General features: G+C 34.5%; 3 protein-coding genes across 3 annotated transcripts; 1 reads left to right on the top strand and 2 right to left on the bottom strand.

Annotated features, from left to right (window-relative positions):
* Nucleotides 1–48: 48 nt before the first annotated feature.
* LOC110606643 (pre-rRNA-processing protein TSR1 homolog) lies at nucleotides 49–7,346 on the bottom strand. The gene is made up of 21 exons (XM_021745546.2): nucleotides 7,058–7,346; nucleotides 6,901–6,977; nucleotides 6,718–6,795; nucleotides 6,489–6,620; nucleotides 6,001–6,051; nucleotides 5,755–5,886; nucleotides 5,532–5,654; nucleotides 5,277–5,354; nucleotides 4,718–4,810; nucleotides 4,500–4,622; nucleotides 3,975–4,058; nucleotides 3,575–3,670; nucleotides 3,266–3,460; nucleotides 3,122–3,197; nucleotides 2,703–2,806; nucleotides 2,363–2,622; nucleotides 2,159–2,245; nucleotides 1,852–2,082; nucleotides 1,141–1,219; nucleotides 952–1,015; nucleotides 49–479 (listed from the first exon to the last, which is right to left on the bottom strand). The coding sequence occupies exons 1-21, from the start codon at nucleotides 7,146–7,148 to the stop codon at nucleotides 361–363; spliced, it is 2,373 nt and encodes a 790-aa protein (XP_021601238.1). The 5' UTR covers nucleotides 7,149–7,346; the 3' UTR covers nucleotides 49–360.
* A 474-nt stretch (nucleotides 7,347–7,820) lies between these two features.
* On the bottom strand, nucleotides 7,821–12,013 carry LOC110606976 (metallocarboxypeptidase A-like protein TRV_02598). Its single transcript, XM_043953575.1, has 11 exons — nucleotides 11,743–12,013; nucleotides 11,434–11,491; nucleotides 11,247–11,357; nucleotides 10,887–11,024; nucleotides 10,268–10,337; nucleotides 10,135–10,190; nucleotides 9,700–9,825; nucleotides 9,272–9,411; nucleotides 8,656–8,728; nucleotides 8,496–8,570; nucleotides 7,821–8,304 (listed from the first exon to the last, which is right to left on the bottom strand). The coding sequence occupies exons 1-11, from the start codon at nucleotides 11,904–11,906 to the stop codon at nucleotides 7,987–7,989; spliced, it is 1,329 nt and encodes a 442-aa protein (XP_043809510.1). The 5' UTR covers nucleotides 11,907–12,013; the 3' UTR covers nucleotides 7,821–7,986.
* An 861-nt stretch (nucleotides 12,014–12,874) lies between these two features.
* Nucleotides 12,875–14,652, top strand: LOC122722475. The gene is made up of 2 exons (XM_043953184.1): nucleotides 12,875–13,166; nucleotides 13,246–14,652. The coding sequence occupies exons 1-2, from the start codon at nucleotides 12,911–12,913 to the stop codon at nucleotides 13,758–13,760; spliced, it is 771 nt and encodes a 256-aa protein (XP_043809119.1). The 5' UTR covers nucleotides 12,875–12,910; the 3' UTR covers nucleotides 13,761–14,652.
* Nucleotides 14,653–18,456: the final 3,804 nt, after the last annotated feature.

Raw genomic sequence — 18,456 nt, 5'->3', positions numbered from 1 at the left:
TTAAACTTGCGATAAAGAATTGCTTACACAAGACTCGTGCACAATCCATACCATAAACCGATGAAAGAGAATTCTTGCTTTGAAAATTTCATGTCAACCACTTACAATTCTTGCTTTGAATCTGGTAGGCAAAATAAATTTTCCTGTATAGCATGGAAATAGGGGAGGGGAAGGGGAAAAAAATTGGCAGAACTACAATGGAGAAGGTAATAATCCACAGAACTCTAAACGTTTCTAACTTCCTAGTAAAACACAAAACTCAAATCTGACTATCTGAACCAAAGCTTCATTCCCACAAATAACCAAGGTTATCTTGTGTTTTCAGGATCAATAAAAGGTGGAGGATCAGCTACTGTCTGATCACGCATCAAGAATTGGGAACCGATGTTCTGGCCACTTGGGATATGCACGTTTGAACAGGCTCATGCAAACAGTATCATGCTGTTGAAGAACTCCATTAAAGACGCACTTCATTGCCCCTGAATAGCAAGCAGAAAGATTTATATAGAAAGAAGTGGTAGGTAGAATCCAAATTTTTATCAAAACAAATGTTCTTGAACAAAGGTCATGATCTGTTTGAGGTTTACAATTTCATCAAACTTTTAAGTCGGGAGCTAAATAAAATGCACACTTGCAGAAAGCTACATAATATCAGAAAAAGGAAAAATACAAAATGTTTCAACTTGTGAATTTTTTAGATCTTTCTACCACGAAGAGTTAAAAGAACAGTCATAGTGACAAATTTTGAAGGATACTACTCGTCGATCTAGTAAAGCATAAATTGAGGCCACGTGATTTTCCCAATCTAGTAAAGCATAAATTGTACGCTATCATGGCAAATTGAGCAGTGAAGATAAATGCCAACCTCATATCATCCATATATTTGCTCTATATGATAGAAATTGGATGTAATTTCTTTCAAGATCAGTTTAGATAGAGTAAATATCATACCATGTGTACCAACAGGTTCCTTGATGCGACCACGACGACCACATTTTGTCCACACTTCTACAGGCTGCAAGCACCAGTGACATCAAGAATTTCCATCACTTGAGGGAAAATAACTCTATAACAAACATTAATCATTTACATAAGAGAAAAAAAACTGAAAATACTATTGCTATGGAGGGAATGTCTTACCTTGAACCATCTTACATCCTCTGGATTATGGAACATATATCGCACTGTTGCCTTCAATTTAGACACTCGTTGGGGGTAACTGCATCAGATAGTTCCATAAATGAGAACATCCAACATATTCAACTATAAATCCTCATTCACCTGGGACATTATTAGTTTCCTGAATAGCTCATAAAGCCCTTACAAATACAAATAAAGGAATGGATAGTGTTTGAAGAAGACAAACTAATCTTTGTTTCAAATGCTTAAAAAATAATGACGTCTTGAATTTGGTCCTTGTTTAAAGGAAATTGAAGTTTCTAGTTTTTTTTCCCCCCTTTATTCTCCCCTCCCCCTATTTTCATTACTAAATAAGCCTAAAATTAAGTATTGAGCATTTTAATACAGAATTCAAAACAATATACCATCCTTCCATGGATTTGAAGAAAATAGAATATAAGCAACTATCACACAACACTTTCATGCATACAGTAGTGAAAAAGTGTTAATATAAAGGAATTACTTCCAAATTTCGCATTTATAAGTCATAACTAACATGGAATTGTAAGAAGTCCATGATCAATCAAACTCAATAACCATGACCAACTCCAGATACAACCTCAAATGGTTGCATGACATTAAACAAAAGTTGCGGATTTCAGAGTCATAAGTGGAAATAACAAAAGTATGTTGCACGATATGATTGGACAAGTATTGTCAGGAAGCTCATACCCAGTTAATATAATCTTCTTCAGTATAATCCTGTCAGGGTCAATGCTCCTCAAGGAACCAACAGCAGCAACAGTGGGGGCAGCAACTCCTCCTAAATGCTTCAGGGCTATCAAAGGAAGAGGAGGAAAACAAATTGGAGCATAAATGGATGCTATGGAGAATCTCCCAGCATGAAGGAACCTCTCCATCTTGTTCTTGTCGGAATTAATATTGTCAGTGGAAAATATTGGCCTGAAAAGCAAAGGATGATGACAAAATTTCTAGAATGTTAAGGATTCTATACTTGTGTCACTGCTCAATATCTTACCTTGCAACAAATTGCCGAAAACCAACATGAAATACTAGTTCTTCTTTCGCTTTGATAGGGGCATCATATGTATCATGCTTTTTAATGCTGCAGAGAAGTTAAAAAGCTCATCTTATGAAACAAATGTGGTCAAGTAAATCTCTTTTTAAGAACCAAAAAGAGCAACTAGCAGCAGTGAAAGAAGAAAATCATGGCAAAGGATACCTAAAATGAAGAACAGACATCTTAGACTCATGTTGCAAGAGGCCACACGTAATTATGGGCAGTGTCTTTGCATCTGCGCATAATTTGGAAGCAACAGCAGTGGGTACCTCCTTGATGTGAAGTCTGGCATACTGGCCTGCTGATATACACTCATCCCGGTTGTCTTGGTCCATTTCTAATGCCTTTGCAAAAACATGTTTCTGGGTTTTTGCAAAATTATCAAACGCAAAAATTCTGGCATATTCTGGAGGTAGAGACTCCTGAAATTCAAGAACAGCATGAAGGGCATTCTCTACAATCTAAGACAACAAATACAATACCAAGTTCATAATTATATTACTTTAGGGTCCCATGAAGAAGTCCTAAAAGACTTGAGACCTCTGAACTTGGCAAAACGCTTTCTAGCAGGAACATCCAATGGAGTTTCCACTTCATCTGGAAATTCTGAAAATTGGGAAAAGGAATATCATTAAAAACTAACCAATTTCTTTTATCACCTCAAAAAACTTTGGCTTCAACTATACAGTATCTTATCATTACAGCTGGCAAATTTGAGAGGCAGAGACTATAAAACCTCCAGTGGCCATTAGGCCGCTTAATATTGTGAGAAAGGGAACAGAGAGGAGGGGACCGGGTGAAGACCCTCTTACAGAAAAACACCATGTAAAACAAAGGATGGACAGTTTGCTATGAGATATTAATGCAACTCCAAAACAAAAATAAACCAATGGTAACACCCCCAAAATTAGAAAAGCATACCCTCATCTTCAGCATGTGCTTCTTTAATTTCTTTAATCTCCTCCTCTATCTGTTCTCTTGTTAAGTTTTCGCTTTCCTGCATGACAGGAATGCCAATTAGATTTGGAATATATCACTTCATCTGTCAGAAAATTTCAGACCTACCATCATCACTGAATCATTTTCAGTTTCTTCATCAGAATATCTAAGATCCAGGGAAGCTTGATCATCATCAAGTTCAGAGTTATCACTGCCCTCTGCAGCAGGCCCATAACTTTCTGTTTCATCCAGTACCATACCATCATCATCACTGCCACTATCTGAATCTTCCTCATCAGTATCATCCACAATCCAAGCAGCCTGAAAGAATTTAAGTTGGTGAATTAATGATACTAAATTTAAGCAAGGAAAGAATGCAACAGAAAATTAGGAATACTACATAACCAGGAGAAATTTGAATATATGAACACACACCTGATATTCTGAAGTACCTCGAGGAATCCTTTTCTTTGGCCTTCTTTGTTTCCGATTCTTATCAGCCTCAGCCATCTCCGCCTCTGTTGGCCATGTCTGATAAGGAATAACAACATTGTCAATACCAATGCTTTGGCAATGAAATCAAGAATTTCCACAGAATCCTAATCACCAAAAGGATGATGTGCCCTAAAATAAAATCTAAGGAGATGAATGCTTGAAATAGCACTGCGTAGGAATTCTTAATGCAAGACAAACTGAATCATAAGGCAGAATTTGGCAATCTCAAAAAGTAATTATATATTAACCCAAAGTATCACTCATCCAGTCATTCAATCCTAACACCAGCACACTAACTGTAATGAATGGTATGAGCCCATGATTAAATGCTCTGTATTACCTGTTCTCCTGCAAGAGGATCTGGAACATTCTCTACAAGCAGGGGCTCCTGTGTCAGAGAATCAGGATGTATGGAATGGACAACCTGCAAAATCGAGAGAAAAATGATTAATGCAAAATCAACTATGTCAAATACGAAAATATCAGAGGATGACAAAAAAAATGTTTTAAATTTTAAGGTTGTTAAACCTCGGACTTGTCACACATCTATATCTCAGACACATAAACATAGCTAGGAAATCCAATAAAAATAGGCTATAACATGATACAGTAAGAAAAATGATGGAGAATGTTGTTTAATGAATATCTAACATAAGACAAATGTGATGATCACATCATCGGAGAAAAAGTGCACCACATCTTTATAATTTTTGGAAAGAGAACGCATGTAAGGATACATGGTGGTTTTCCAGAAGGAATAGAGAAGCTGAGGAAATCAAGAAAATTTCAGTGATGAAGAAATTAAATCATAATCATTCCCAACATGAATCCTTATTTGCTTATTGTTTAAATGAACAAACATTACCTCCACAACAAGCAGGTCATCTGAATCCATTGCATCCACTTCTTTTCTTGGATTCAAAGGAAATGGATCCCTTAAAATTTCTATCTTATGCAGTTGGAAATCCCCCGCACCAGAAACATGGACCTGATATTAAGGAATATCAGATATAACACCAAATAAAACTACTAAGGGCGAGCAAATATCAGCCTCCAAAAGCAGGCTAAAGCTGAATTTACTACCAGCTGATTTACTGAAAGGCTGCGACCATGAAGATAACCAGTGAGAAGAAGGGTACAATTTCCTGAATTCACCTCATCTGCTACCATATCAACCTATAATCATCAATGGATCAAGCATTAAATAATTGATGTTGAAGTTTCTGTATCGGGATGTTAGAAAAAACTGAAAATCCATATAGTATCCTCAGAAAGCATCAATATGGAAATTTATGTCAAACCAGAAATAGGCAACATGAGAAGAGATCTTTTCAAGTCCTTGTAAATAGATTATATAGAGATAATTAAGACACACCAAAAGGCTAGATTATCTTCTAATCAATATATTTCCAAGGACAGAAAATGCTCTAAGGTGGATGCAATCAACCATACAGCATTCTATTATCATTTTGTTTCCACTTGGTCTGAGAGATATGGTGATAGACTGTAACATATGTAAGGATTCATCATGAGGAAAACCACTAATTTTGATCATTACTCTCCTATGTTGAGTTTTTTCTTATTGGTGCTACCTCAAAGCGACCTAGACATTTAACCGAAAACTAATCATAAATGAGTTCACCTTTTGGGACATGAGATAAGGACGTTGGTTTCTCCAGTGAGGCAAAGTTAGCCTTTGCTCCTTAAATAGCCACAAGAACTGTAACAAAAAGATAAAATGACAATGTGAGGAGTGTCAGGATATGTTTTACATATAGTAAATGGCATCATACACATTGCATCAAATGGAATTTTGTTTCTAATAATCATAAACTTCATTGGTGAATATGGTGATAGAAAAATATATACATATATGTCTAAAAGGTAAGCACAGTACCTTGTGCAACTCATCTTTTGCATCTGCTGGATAGAACTTACAATCCTCAGGAAATTCACTAGCAAGTCTGGAAATGCACATCTTCTTTGAGTCATTTTTTCTTTTCAGCTCAATAGGTAGATCCTGCAAATAGAGCACAATATTTTCCAACCTTACATCCAACTTTTTTTTTTCTGGAAATTTCATCAGAATGCAAAGAAAAGCGAAAGGATCAAGAACTTACACGAATGAAGACAGCAGTGCTTGGCAAACCAAGAGACCTAAACACAGACAAGCATTGACTTCCAAATGAATCAATGTAGTCAGAATCATTTTCTTCACTGGCTGATGCCACAAAAGCAATCAGATCAGCAACCTAAAATCCAGAAAATGTTCAAATAGTCAAAAAAATTAAAAAGCATGCAGTAAACTCAAAGAATCAGCAAACCACCAAAACTTGGAAAATAAACACAGTTTCCACAAGGCATACCTTAACCATCTCCATACAAGATAACAAATCCCCATGTGGTGCTTTCAATACCTATGGTGCATGTATCATGGATGAAATCAGCAAGATATTCACAAATTTCACAATAGAATAACAAATTTTAAGTCCATAGCCATATCCACAATCTCAGATGGCATAGCTTAAGTACCAAACCAAAATATCTTTTTAAAATTTAGTGCTGTTTATTTTGGAATATGACAGGAGAAAATGAAAGGAAGTTCATGCCAAAAATCTGCCTTCTGGAATCTAAATTCCAATCACAAAGATAACTAACTTGCCAAAATTCTATGAGGTGAAAGTGCAATTAAACAAATCTATTTTTTCTTAATGGTATAGTGATCAAGAACAAATTCAGCTGTGTATTAAAAAATGAGCAATCTTTGGTGCCGCTACACAATTCAGCTCTCCCAAAAACACAGTAACGTTGTTAGAAAAATTTTTCACCCAGTAAATGCAAGGTTTGAACCTACAGTTGCCCTCAATTTGTACTCGGACGATGCAACTGTCGAAGACACGTGTCCACCGCCTTCAGGAGACAATAATTTCAAAAGATCTTCAGCAAGTGAATCTAGGTTTACGGAGGCAGAGAGGCCAAACAGAACCTATCATTGAGTCGAACAAAAGAATGACACCAAAATTAAGTTTATCATAGCAGGCTAAGGCTTTGCCAGTACAATACTACATAGGAAAGATACTCACTATTACACGGGGAGGACTTGATGATCCGCTAGAAGCCCTTTTCTCTTTTAAGAGCGCAGCTCGTTTCTGCTCCCGCAACTACGAAATTGGAATATTGGAAATAATATAACGGAAAAAGTTATAGCTTTGAAAGTCGTCAAACAAAAAAGCTTCTAAAAGAGAGAGATTTGAGTTTCAAAATACCATCTTATTACGCTGAATTCGAACAGCTCGAGCTCCCTTGGCGACATTGCGGTCTGATTTTGCAATCCGACTCTTGTCTAATTCGACAAAACCAAAAGATTTACATTGTATTGCTTGAAAAAATGAAAGGATAAATTAAGATTTGGAAGCGACAAACCTTTCAGAGATGTTTTGTGAAGGTTACGAGTCGATTTGGATGAAAAACGGGATTTGTGAGTTTTATTGACTTGAACTCGTGATCCTCCCATAGCTACTGAGACGATCGTACGCGACCAGCTAGCTCGTGAACCCTAGAAACTCATCGGAAAATGGAGTATTCCACTTCTGCAAAACCCTACTTTGTTTCGCCGGCTTGTGAGGTTTAAGTAGCGGCAAGGGTTTGAAGAAGCTTTCCAGTGTGTTTTCAGTCTCACATGACATAAAACGGCAGCCTTTCTGCCCCCATCTTATTTTACAATGGGTTAAATAATCAATTTTACATTTTTATTGGAACATTTAATTTACTTTATTTTAATTTTTTAAGTAAATTAATTAAGAGTTTTAGTTAATGCTCAATTTAACTCCAAAACTAAAATTTTAAGACGACACTTTAACTCTTGGAATTTTTTTTTTTCTATTTTGGCCATAAAACAAAAAAAAAAAACAAATTTTTTTATTTTTTGTCGAAATACTGAATTTTTTAATTGTTTATTTTTGAACTAAATTGATTCTAAATTAAAACTTTTACTAATCTGAATGAAAAATTAAAAATAAGCTAAATTGAACACATGCTGTAGTGGGACAATTTATTTGGCTGCTGAGATGATTTCATGCTTGGATTGCTCATGTCTTGACAAGTGAGAAATTAATGGTCCGTCAAAACATCATTATCTCAAGAAGACAATGATCATTGTAGGGGAACCGGACAGGTACAGAAAATGTAACTCCTTCAATATCGTTGCAATTCATTCAAGATGTGTTGGAAAATGGGAAAAAAAATCCTATATGAAGTTTAATTACACAAATCAAAATCCCTTCTCTAAAGAATGCAATACATATCTGTCTCTCTCACTCATAAAACAAACTACTGCCTGTCAATATACAAGGTCAGAGGGCAATGGCTGAGACAATAGGTCTACCAGACTTGCCCTTTGAAATTCTAGAACAAAACATGATAAACAACAGGACTGAGGATAGCAAGAAGAGCCTAAAGTATGTTCTTATCTCCTGCATCCCAAGATCTAGCACCTCCATCTTCTTACCATATCTGTTTCTCCTCTCCATTAAGTACCCATCAAGATATTCATCTATGGATACCCACTTGTCCAAATTGGCTGTGGAAGCCTTTGATCCAACCTCATCCAGTTGGAGGGGTCCCAATTTAAATATAGTGAAAAAGGCAGCAGACCAATCGTTGAGAACTCTCTGGATCCAAAAAGATGGTTGGGTCGTTACGCATAGATAAATTACATCCCATTTGCATCAGTTTTAGTAAAAAATAATACTAAAGCAAAGAGAAAAAAAAAGGAAAAAAGGAAGAATATGTAGTAATATACTATATGAAAGCAAAGATGATGGAGCAACAAATTTCAAGAGTGATGCAACTTGCAACATACATTGAAGGCAGCGAGGTCAACCGGATTGAACATTTTAAAGCAGTCTTTTGACGATGCCGTTGGATCCCCGTATATCTGCCAGTTACCAAATACAATATAAACAGAAAGGTAAAAAACAACTAACTTTGAGCAATTTCACTGCACTTCACGTTTCACTAACCTCAAAGGTGAAAGCCATAGGAACTTTTACAATGTCATACATGTAATCTGTTGCTGTCCCATGTGCAAGATACCTGAATTTAATCACGGAATACAACGATATGCATGTCGATAATATTTTCCAACTGGCATAGCCATATTAATGAATATAGGACCATGATTCAGCATTTTCCAGCAAATTATACACCCAGGAGCCAGGACACTGAAGTTGTTAAAAGATATGCATAAACAATCATATGAAGCAGAGGTGAGTGTCATCTCCTCCAGGCTACAGCCCTATAAACTCTGTAAGAACTTGAATTAAATATTAGAACTGACAGCCACCTAACCTTCGGGTCCTGCTATTAACTGTAATCTACTACATAAACCAATAATACATATGAATTATATGACGTTATAACCCAACTATGTTATTCTGAGTTCTAGGAGACCCATAACCAGACATTTTGGTCTATATATGCTAAAAGTGGATGAGATATATTCATAACCAAACACAAAAGAAACCATAAATGTATGTGCACGAGTGCCTGTGTACTGGAATGTGGTTATACTAGTCAAGCAATAAAGAACATATTTGTGTCACTTAGGTTGTAAGGCTCACAGATAAATAGACTAACCCAACAGAGCCTCCCCCAGAACCAATCATGCAATGCTTGTGACAATGAACTTGATTCAGTTCACTAAGCAATGTCTTCATCCGCTGTGAGGGTGACCCATCAGGGGTTGTGTTCCTGTGATCATACGGCATAAATAAAGCCTGAACCAACAGAACAAAGTATGAAATGTTAATAAACTAAAATGGATGTCTTCAGCCATAAGTATTTTATTGGGATAAATAAACAATATTGTCTTTATTCAGAACATTCACCGAAGCTACTTAATGGAAGACAGTATAGTTTACAGAATAACTTATTTAAACAGAAAAAGGGCTCATGAGCAAACAATTAAACAAGTGATATTTACTAGTCCATTATAGTTCTTACACACAACATCAGCTTAGCACCAAGAGAAAAGGAATATTGGTAAGGAAGCTGGTACCACTTACCTCCATTCCAGAGTGCACATTAACCCATATGTGAGGATCAAATGATAGGGCAAGTTTCCGCATTATTTGAGTTTCAGGCTCACTGAAAGGTGCAATCCCAGGGTTTTCTTCATTTGGATCAAAATCCTATAATCGGATAAGCAACTAATGTGAGACAAAGACATCATATCGCATAACAGCATAATGTTAATTTGAAATTATGGCATTTAAAATGGTGAAGACAAATAAGACTTAGACCTCACTGATTTAGTGTATAGCTTTGTCAGACAGCCAATATAGGTCTTTCAACAAAATAAATTTCATATTTCGCTTATTTAAAAATTAAACTCAAGATTAGGAAAGACATTATATCTCGAGTAGGAAGCTTAAAAGATGCAACTAGTAAGAAATACAGAGTAGAATTCAAAGGAAATAGAGTGAATAAGCATAGTAAACCTTCTCCTTTTTGCCCCAGTCAACACTCCAATTCCGATTGAGATCAACTCCTCTTCCTGCCATTGAGATGAAGTTAAGTATTACAGTGTCCTTCCCAGTAGTCATATTAAATTACAAAAATCAATTTTACAACCATTTCTCCTCTCACACAGATCTCCTCCTTCAACGAGTTTGCGGCCATTCAAATTTTCCAGAGGTACCACCTGTATATCATTGGAAATTAGCATTCATGAAAAAAAAAAAAAATCTAAGTTCTATAAGGAAGTCCAGAGAACATTGACATGCAGCACACATGCTTTCCCTTTGACAATGCATACATTTTACATAGGTTTGGTATTGCTTCAAAGCTTCTTCCCGCACAATAAATTTAAGGAAACAGAAAATAAAACAAAACAAAACTTCCAAACGAAAAAACAAATTAATTATCACTGACAAAAAAAAATGTGACCAGTAGAGATGGAAAGCCGACTAAGAATAATCAGCATGCTACATCCAAACTTGTATATTGAAGCTGTTATTAGCAGCAGAGCCCACCAACACCAATGATTAAGATATACATCGGGTTTTGGAAAAAGTGAAGTAATAAAAGGAAAGATAGAAACAAAAACTATTCTGATTCATCAGTATGTAAGATAATTTCAGATATTAGAGTGGTTTACAGTACACTAATATTTCAGTCCACTCAGAAGTGCAGCTAAATTAGCACAGCTAGGGGAGGACATGTTCAGGCAACTGATCAGGTAAGACGTTACCTTTATGACAAGCTTGTCTAGAGTACTGTTTAAGGAGGTTGGATTTGTATTGGGCAGAAACTGTTCCTCACTTAGGATTGACAAGATCCGCAATGCAAGTTCAGATGTAATGAGCTCCCTACCATGCTGCCCGAAACTCTGGAAGACAAGGAATTATCTGTCAAGAAAACCAGCAATTACCGATCTGAGATAATCTAATCCACTACAAGTGGAATTCAAAGTAGGGGTTAGAAAATATATTGGCCTTATACACCCGATCCCTCCCCCACTTTTTTAATGGGAAAAATTATGGCCTAAGAAGTAACATGCTGATGGGCTCTACATAAAATTCAAAGCATACAATATGAGCTGAAAACTTACAATTAGGATTCGAAATTTTGACCTGTCATCACTCCCTCTACTACTACTGCAAAAAGTAGCTACTGTAATTTCTGCGCGGTAACCTTTGTTTTCGGTTTTAATCGTCTCTACCTGTAAAAAGCCATGCAAATTACAAATTACGAGCTTCACAAAAGAAGACAACAAACAGAGTGTAAACGGTACATACAGTGAGTTTGTCTGGGTGACGATGAGCCAATGCCTTTATCTGCTCTAACAACGCGGTACTGCAAAATCAAAATTTTTAAGGAAATTGTAGCTTATTAAATTTAACAAACACATCAAAAGATCCATATTTACAAATGTTACCCATGATCCAGCTAAAATCTTCAAATCAAAAAAAAAAAAAAAAAAAAAAAAAAGAGGAATAAGTAACTGTTGATAGTTAACAAATTATCACATATTTGGGAAGAATCAACACAAAAAAACAAGAAATTGATGCATGGGAAAGGGAAGAAGCGGGAAGTAATAAGCACACCTTGAATGGTAGAGATCGCGATTGATGGGGGTAAAAGTTGAATTAAATTCAGCGTTGGCAGGTGAGAAACCAGCAAAAACGAAGAAGAGGAAGAAACAGAGGAGAGAAGCCATAAATGTGAGAAGAAAGCAGAGAATATTTGCTTTCTTTACATGATATCTCATTACAGTTCCATTTTCCAGGCAAGAGCGATTCAGCGTAAGACTTTTGCTCCGATTGAGTGACGATGAGAGAGAGTGACTTTTTCAGTTGGTCCATTGGATTTTTTTTTTTTTTCTCTCTCTTTTAAATCAACGGCCACTCTCCATTTATTGGAATTATTTTTGTCAACTAACATTATATCGGACGGTCAGGAAAAATTAACTCCCGAAATAAATGAAGCTGTCTTCCATCATCCAAACGTGGATAGGGTCCACCAATCAATCAGCATCGAACGCCTATTCCAGTTGGAGGTTGGACCTGAGCTGGGCTCTAATTGCTTTAAGCCCATATAATTATTTATTTATTCAAGTGATTCACGATTTACGCGCGTCTTGCCTGATCATGTACTGAACAAACATACAGCGAAATGAATCGAATGATCATAGCATGCTATCATAATCTAACCTTAGTTCTAATCAATTATAGACTCCGACTTTAAGCTTGCTTTTTTATGCAAAATAATATATTTTAATTTTAAAATATCATAAATATAATATCAATTAGATGTTATGTTTTTGCATAAACACGGTTGAATTAATAACTATTTTTATTTTACATATGCTAATATATAGAATAAATATTTTTCTTACAAACAGTCGATCATGTTTTTAATAATAAAGATATATTTCACGATAATATTGTTATTTGATTATTTATTTGTAGAGTTTGTTGCCAAATACATGTAAAACACACAAAAATTATTTATTTGTATAAAACCAAAAACTAATTAAGTAATTATCTGTACTTAGCGACAAATATTGTAAAGAAAAATTTAAAAAAAAAAAGAGGTTTGAATTGGATAACTATCAATTGAATATCAATTTTGATTGAATAAAAAAAAATCCTACCAAAATTATTCTATCCTCATATTTAAAATAAAGAAATATGTATATGTGTTATTGTTGAAGTAAATTAATGGGAGGCTTCTATATGACTGCTTCCAAACCGACCTAATTAAGACTTCAAAATGTTTAATCCCTTGAAAATGAACTCCTGCATCTCAATCAAAACTGCCAAAAGCGAGAAACGGAAGGCTGAAAACTATCCTCTTCACACATTTCTTCTTCTCCATAACAGTTTGGTGGCTCTCTTTGTTTTCCAGTTTCTTTCATCAATGTCCAACATGAAGTTCGATCGCAAGCCTCCACTAGCTAAATCGCCGATCCGGATCCAACCCCGCAGTCTCCTCCGACCCAACACAAGCTCTGTACAAACTCCTCCAGGTGGGTCGATTATCAAGAGTTCACCATCGATGATATTGATTTCTTTTGGATTGTAGTTGACATGTTTTACATTTGTTAGGTTCATTAACTAAATCCCAAAAGCCAAATCCTACAAGGGACATGGAAGAATCGAATCTCCGTCCTGAGTACCATAATATATCATGGGAGTTACGTGCTCTAGCGAGAATGGTTAACGACGAATTTGGAAATGAAAATTTAACTGGTGCTAGGATGAATAACAGAATGAGTGGTAACTCGAGTCCCTTGTTTGAGAGAGGAAGGTTTTACGAGTTATACTCAGCGCGGAGAAATGAAAGACTGAAGAGAAAAAAAGGGGAGACAGGGGAAGAGGAAAATATTACATATGGTCTTGGGGTCACAGTTGAGTCATCAAAGAAAAGAGATTCAAAGAAGTTGGAAAATTTGAGGAAATCGGTTTCTGCTGCTTACTATGTGGAGAGGAGTGAGAATCCCAGGTACTCATTGAGAAGCTTGAGCAAAGAGAACAAGAAGCCTCCTCTAGCTGTCAACTATGAGAAATCTGTGCGTGCAAGTGGAAGGAAAATAGGAGGTCAAAGGGTCAGGAAAATCTGATTTTTTATTTTTCTTTGGGATTAGGAAAAACTAGATTCAATTTGCACTTGTGGGTTAAGTCGTTAATGCTCTTTATATTTCAAGTTATAATGAATGCTGAAACTCTAATGATCTCCAGTAACTAGGTTGCATCCCGCTCGTGGTTTGTCACTTATGAGATCATCAACTGAATATTGTATTGATTTTATCCTGTTAACTTGGTTAGAAAAAATGGAGTTTAGAAATTGTAATCTCCCAAATCAAACATATAATATCCATTGCAGACAGGTTTCAAATTCCCTGAGATTCTCACCCTTATTTAACCCTCCATTAATTGCCCTTCCTTCACCCCATCCAAATAGCCCTAAAAGAAAAAAACATTTTGAATTTATGTATTTTAGCTTTTTCTTTTTGATGAAATCTTACTGCAGTCTAGAATATTAATATATTATTTTATTGTGGTTAAGCCTCCTGTCTAAACCTTAAAAGTTGGGTTTATCAGTTTCTTTCCAAATCCTATAACTGCATTGCAATGGATCTACTGCTTAAGTTATGACCGACACCTTCTTCAAAATAGCACAATTTTACCACTAAAACATCAAAACTTTGAATGATGAATACAAATATTGATGAAATTCAACTCACAACATATGCACAAGTTGGTTTGAGTGGTCAATCACCATACAACTAATACTTAAAATTACATATTGTAGCTTATTTAAGATTTTGGGAGGCCATGTGGGTTGGCAGTAAGGTTGCTAGTCTTGACGATGGTTGTTTTCGTTGAAACTTTATGATCTTTAGTGGTGCCACTTCATCTTTACTGTCCCTATATTTGATTTGATTTTTGATTCTTGGATATGGTCTCAAAGGGGCTGAATTGGATGATTTATATTTTTTTACTGGATTCAAATTCTGTTTTGTACTATTTGCCTTCAGACATTGTTAAATATAATTCTTTACACACCTGTGGGAGTTTAGACATTTCTTTCAATATAAGAGAAAAAAAATGCCTATCGTGTATGATATATTATTTAACTAATTTAACAATAAATTTTAATTATTTTTGTCTAAAATAAAATAAAATAAAATAATTCGTTTTATATAATTTATAAATTTTATATCAATTGATATACATTTCTGCAAAGTTTTTATTTTTATAACATTTTATTAAATTAATGTATATATTTTTGTAAATAATATAATAAAAGTTTATTTAGGTTAATAATATTAATTATATTTTCTATCGTCAAGTATAAAATTTAATATATTAGTATTAATGTGGTGTAGTACTCATCATATTATTAAATTTTATTAATTATCAAAAACAAGGTTGGCTCTTCCTATCCAACGGTAGCAATTCGAACAAAACCTAATTGCAAGTATATTAATATTATTATATTAAATTATATTGTATATTATACTTATCGATAAATTAATTATTTATTAACTCTATGTTCTTACAGATAAATTACAAAATATATTATCTGTACTGAAAAAATAAAGTATGAGATGCTCAAATATTAGTATTGAATTCTCATTATATATAAAGAAAGTGTACATACACCAAAGATAGGCCTCTCCTCATCATGTCCACATACACCAGGTACTATAGGCCTACAATAGCTGCAAGGAATTTTTGCCCCCAATGCTATTTCATAAATATAAAGTTGAATTTCTCGGTCTCGCTGTGCTTTATCGCTCCCGGCGCACACACCCCAATCCTCCCCCAAAAAGAAAACAAGCGTCTCATGGTTATGCTATTTTGCTGGTTAAATTTCATTTACTTTTTTTGAAATAAAAAATTTCACAAAATTTTAATTTAATTTAATTTTTTTCTGTCAATTTATTTTTATTTGAAATAAAAAAAAATTATTTTTTTAATTTATAAAATTTTAATTTTTTTAAAAGAAAAATATTATAATTTTATAAAAATTCACTTAAATTTTATTCTTTCAAAATGAATAATGTGAAATAGATAGTGAACACATTTTGTTCCTTCCATCATTTCAAAGGCTTTTTTTCCACAATTTCTGCTTAGAAATTTTATCAAGCCATCTACTTTACTCGAGAGTTGCTCCCTAGAGATTACGTTTAAAATGCCTATTGAATTTTGTGTTTGATTGCCCACCCTTTCCTGACTCCTCTCCTCTAGAATTCTTTGACAAATGCCCATCCTATAAACATGATTTTGTAGTACGAGATGTTGTGAGGATCCTTATCGAATGAGTCAATTTAAGTTTTTTCCTTTAAATTTCATTTTTATTAATATTGCACGGTAATAATATATAAAATATAAGGTTTAATGAGATAACACATGTTCTCATACCTTTAATTACTATTCAGAATAATTCATTTTAATTGATCGGGTTTTATCATTCTGAACCTAATAAGAGTTAAATTGTATGATACTACTCATTATCTTATTTTTCATATAAGAAACATAGTTCAGTCACTCTCATCTCATGTCCGTATAATATTTTTAATACGTATTTGGAAACAGTTTTGATATAACGTGTAGGTCAGAAAAACTCATTTTTATTAATATCGCAGGGTGATAATATATAAAATATAAGATTTAATGAAATAATACGTGTTCTCATACTTTTAATCACTATTCAAAAGAACTCATTTTAATTAATCGGGTTTTATTATTCTGGATCTAACAAAAGTTAGATGGTATGATACTAACCATTATCTTATTCTTCATATAAGGAACATAGTTCAGTCACTCCCACCTCATGTTCGTACGATATTTTTAATACATATGTGGAAACAATTTAGACATAACGTGTAGATCAGAAGAAACATAGATTTAACCAACTCAATATTAATGAGTTAACTGCTTGTCATTAATAAATCGTCCTAAAATTTTGTCAAAAATACAATTATCAAAAGGAACATGTTATAAGCGTACTATATATGACCACGGGTACATATACTCAAGTAGGACTGCTTGCTGTAATTGTGATTCGCTGGAACATGCAATTAATATCATTACGCACTGTATTAAACATTTTCCATTCATTTATTATGAAAAGCATCTCCAAAAAATAAAAATGAAAAAGAAAAAGAATCACCTTAGATAAAACAGGATTAACCCATTTGTGTTGCCCATAAAATGTACCGGCAAAATACAGAACTCCATTGCTGTCCCCATCACATATGTACTGGAATTCTTTATAACTTGAACGCTTATGTTGAAACCGTATGCTGAAAATAACAGAATATATTAGTTACGACTTCTTCGAGACATGGATCACCCAGAAACATAAGTGAAAAATATAATGGAAATAACAAATAAGTCAAATACACTTATAACAGCTAGGAATGTAATAGTGGTACAATTTCCCTCTTTATATTAGTCAAAATTAGTCAAATCACTCCAACAGACTTAAATTTCTCTCAACTATGTCTATTCCTGTATGCAATGTATTTATAATATTTCTAGTAAAAAAAAAAAAAGGCTCCAAGAAGAATTTGGGTACATCTTTCATCCATTTATAAAATTACAAAGATGACCCCCAGATGCATGTTCAAATGGAATTTCTTGAGGTGCAATTTCACTCTTAGCTCTTCATCTATCATATTTCCAACGGCAGGTGATAGAAAATAAAAAGGCACGAATGCTTTGATTCAGATTTTGAAGGCCAGGCGATTATTGCATCAACATGAGAACAAATGTATAAAAAATGACAATTGTTATGGATATGCATAAAATGACAATAATTACAGATACTTACTTTCGGTCACCTTCTGCCCTCTCTAATCCAAATTCTACATAACTGATACCCTCCCTCACCTGCAACATTAAGAGAATTAATGGACATAAATTATCCATATAGACCTGTTCCCAACTGCTATATTCTCCAATGAGATGCATAACTTACAAGATTATCAAAAACGTGAATGTGCTTGCTAACATTGCTCTTCCCCAACTGCAAAACAATGATGCAAGCTTATAACCATATTCTTAATAGACCGGTCAAATGTTCTCCCCATATCCAGCTCCTACATACCTTCTTCAGCAAGTGATATGGCAGCAATGGAAATCGCACAAATGGCAGTAACTCATTAAGGGATTGAAACCTCTCTCGAAAAATGAGGTCAGGAGTTGAATTTGCCAATAGCTCATCCACCATCTCCCACCCATACCACTCCTTAGCTCCCATGCACCACCTCAAAATTGCATTAAGAACTCTTTCTTCTGATGTTACTGTTAGATCTTGATGCTGCAAAACCCACAATTTGTTTTATGAATGTTTACGGTTAATTTGTCATATATACTGATATCCACAAACCATTAGGAGGTATTTTCCACATAACATCAAATTAAACAACTAAAGGGAAGAAGTCGCAGTTCAAGAAGGTTTTAGAAATGGAACACCAAAGTGGTGAGTCAAATTTTCATCTCAAATGCACTGTATGTCCAACTTGAGTGCTTAAGCCAACCCAAGTAGATGTTACGGTTTATGGCCCTAACAGATCTGATACAGAGAAATTAAGTAGAAATAGAGAAAGATAGAAGAGAATTAGAAAGGAATTGAAGTACAGAAAAGATCTGCATTAATTATTTCTTTTTGGTAGTTATTCCAGCTACATAAGCTGTTACTTATGCAGCTCTCCCTTCCTGCCATTCTCAACTGCTACTTAACTAATCCAACTCACTTCAGCCACATTCTAATAATCTACTACCTTTCGTATAGAATTACAGCCT

This window comes from Manihot esculenta, chromosome 18 (assembly GCF_001659605.2).
Source record: "Manihot esculenta cultivar AM560-2 chromosome 18, M.esculenta_v8, whole genome shotgun sequence".
NCBI lineage: Eukaryota > Viridiplantae > Streptophyta > Magnoliopsida > Malpighiales > Euphorbiaceae > Manihot > Manihot esculenta.
Note: the sequence above shows the minus strand (reverse complement) of the source record. Positions and strands in the feature narration are given on the sequence as shown.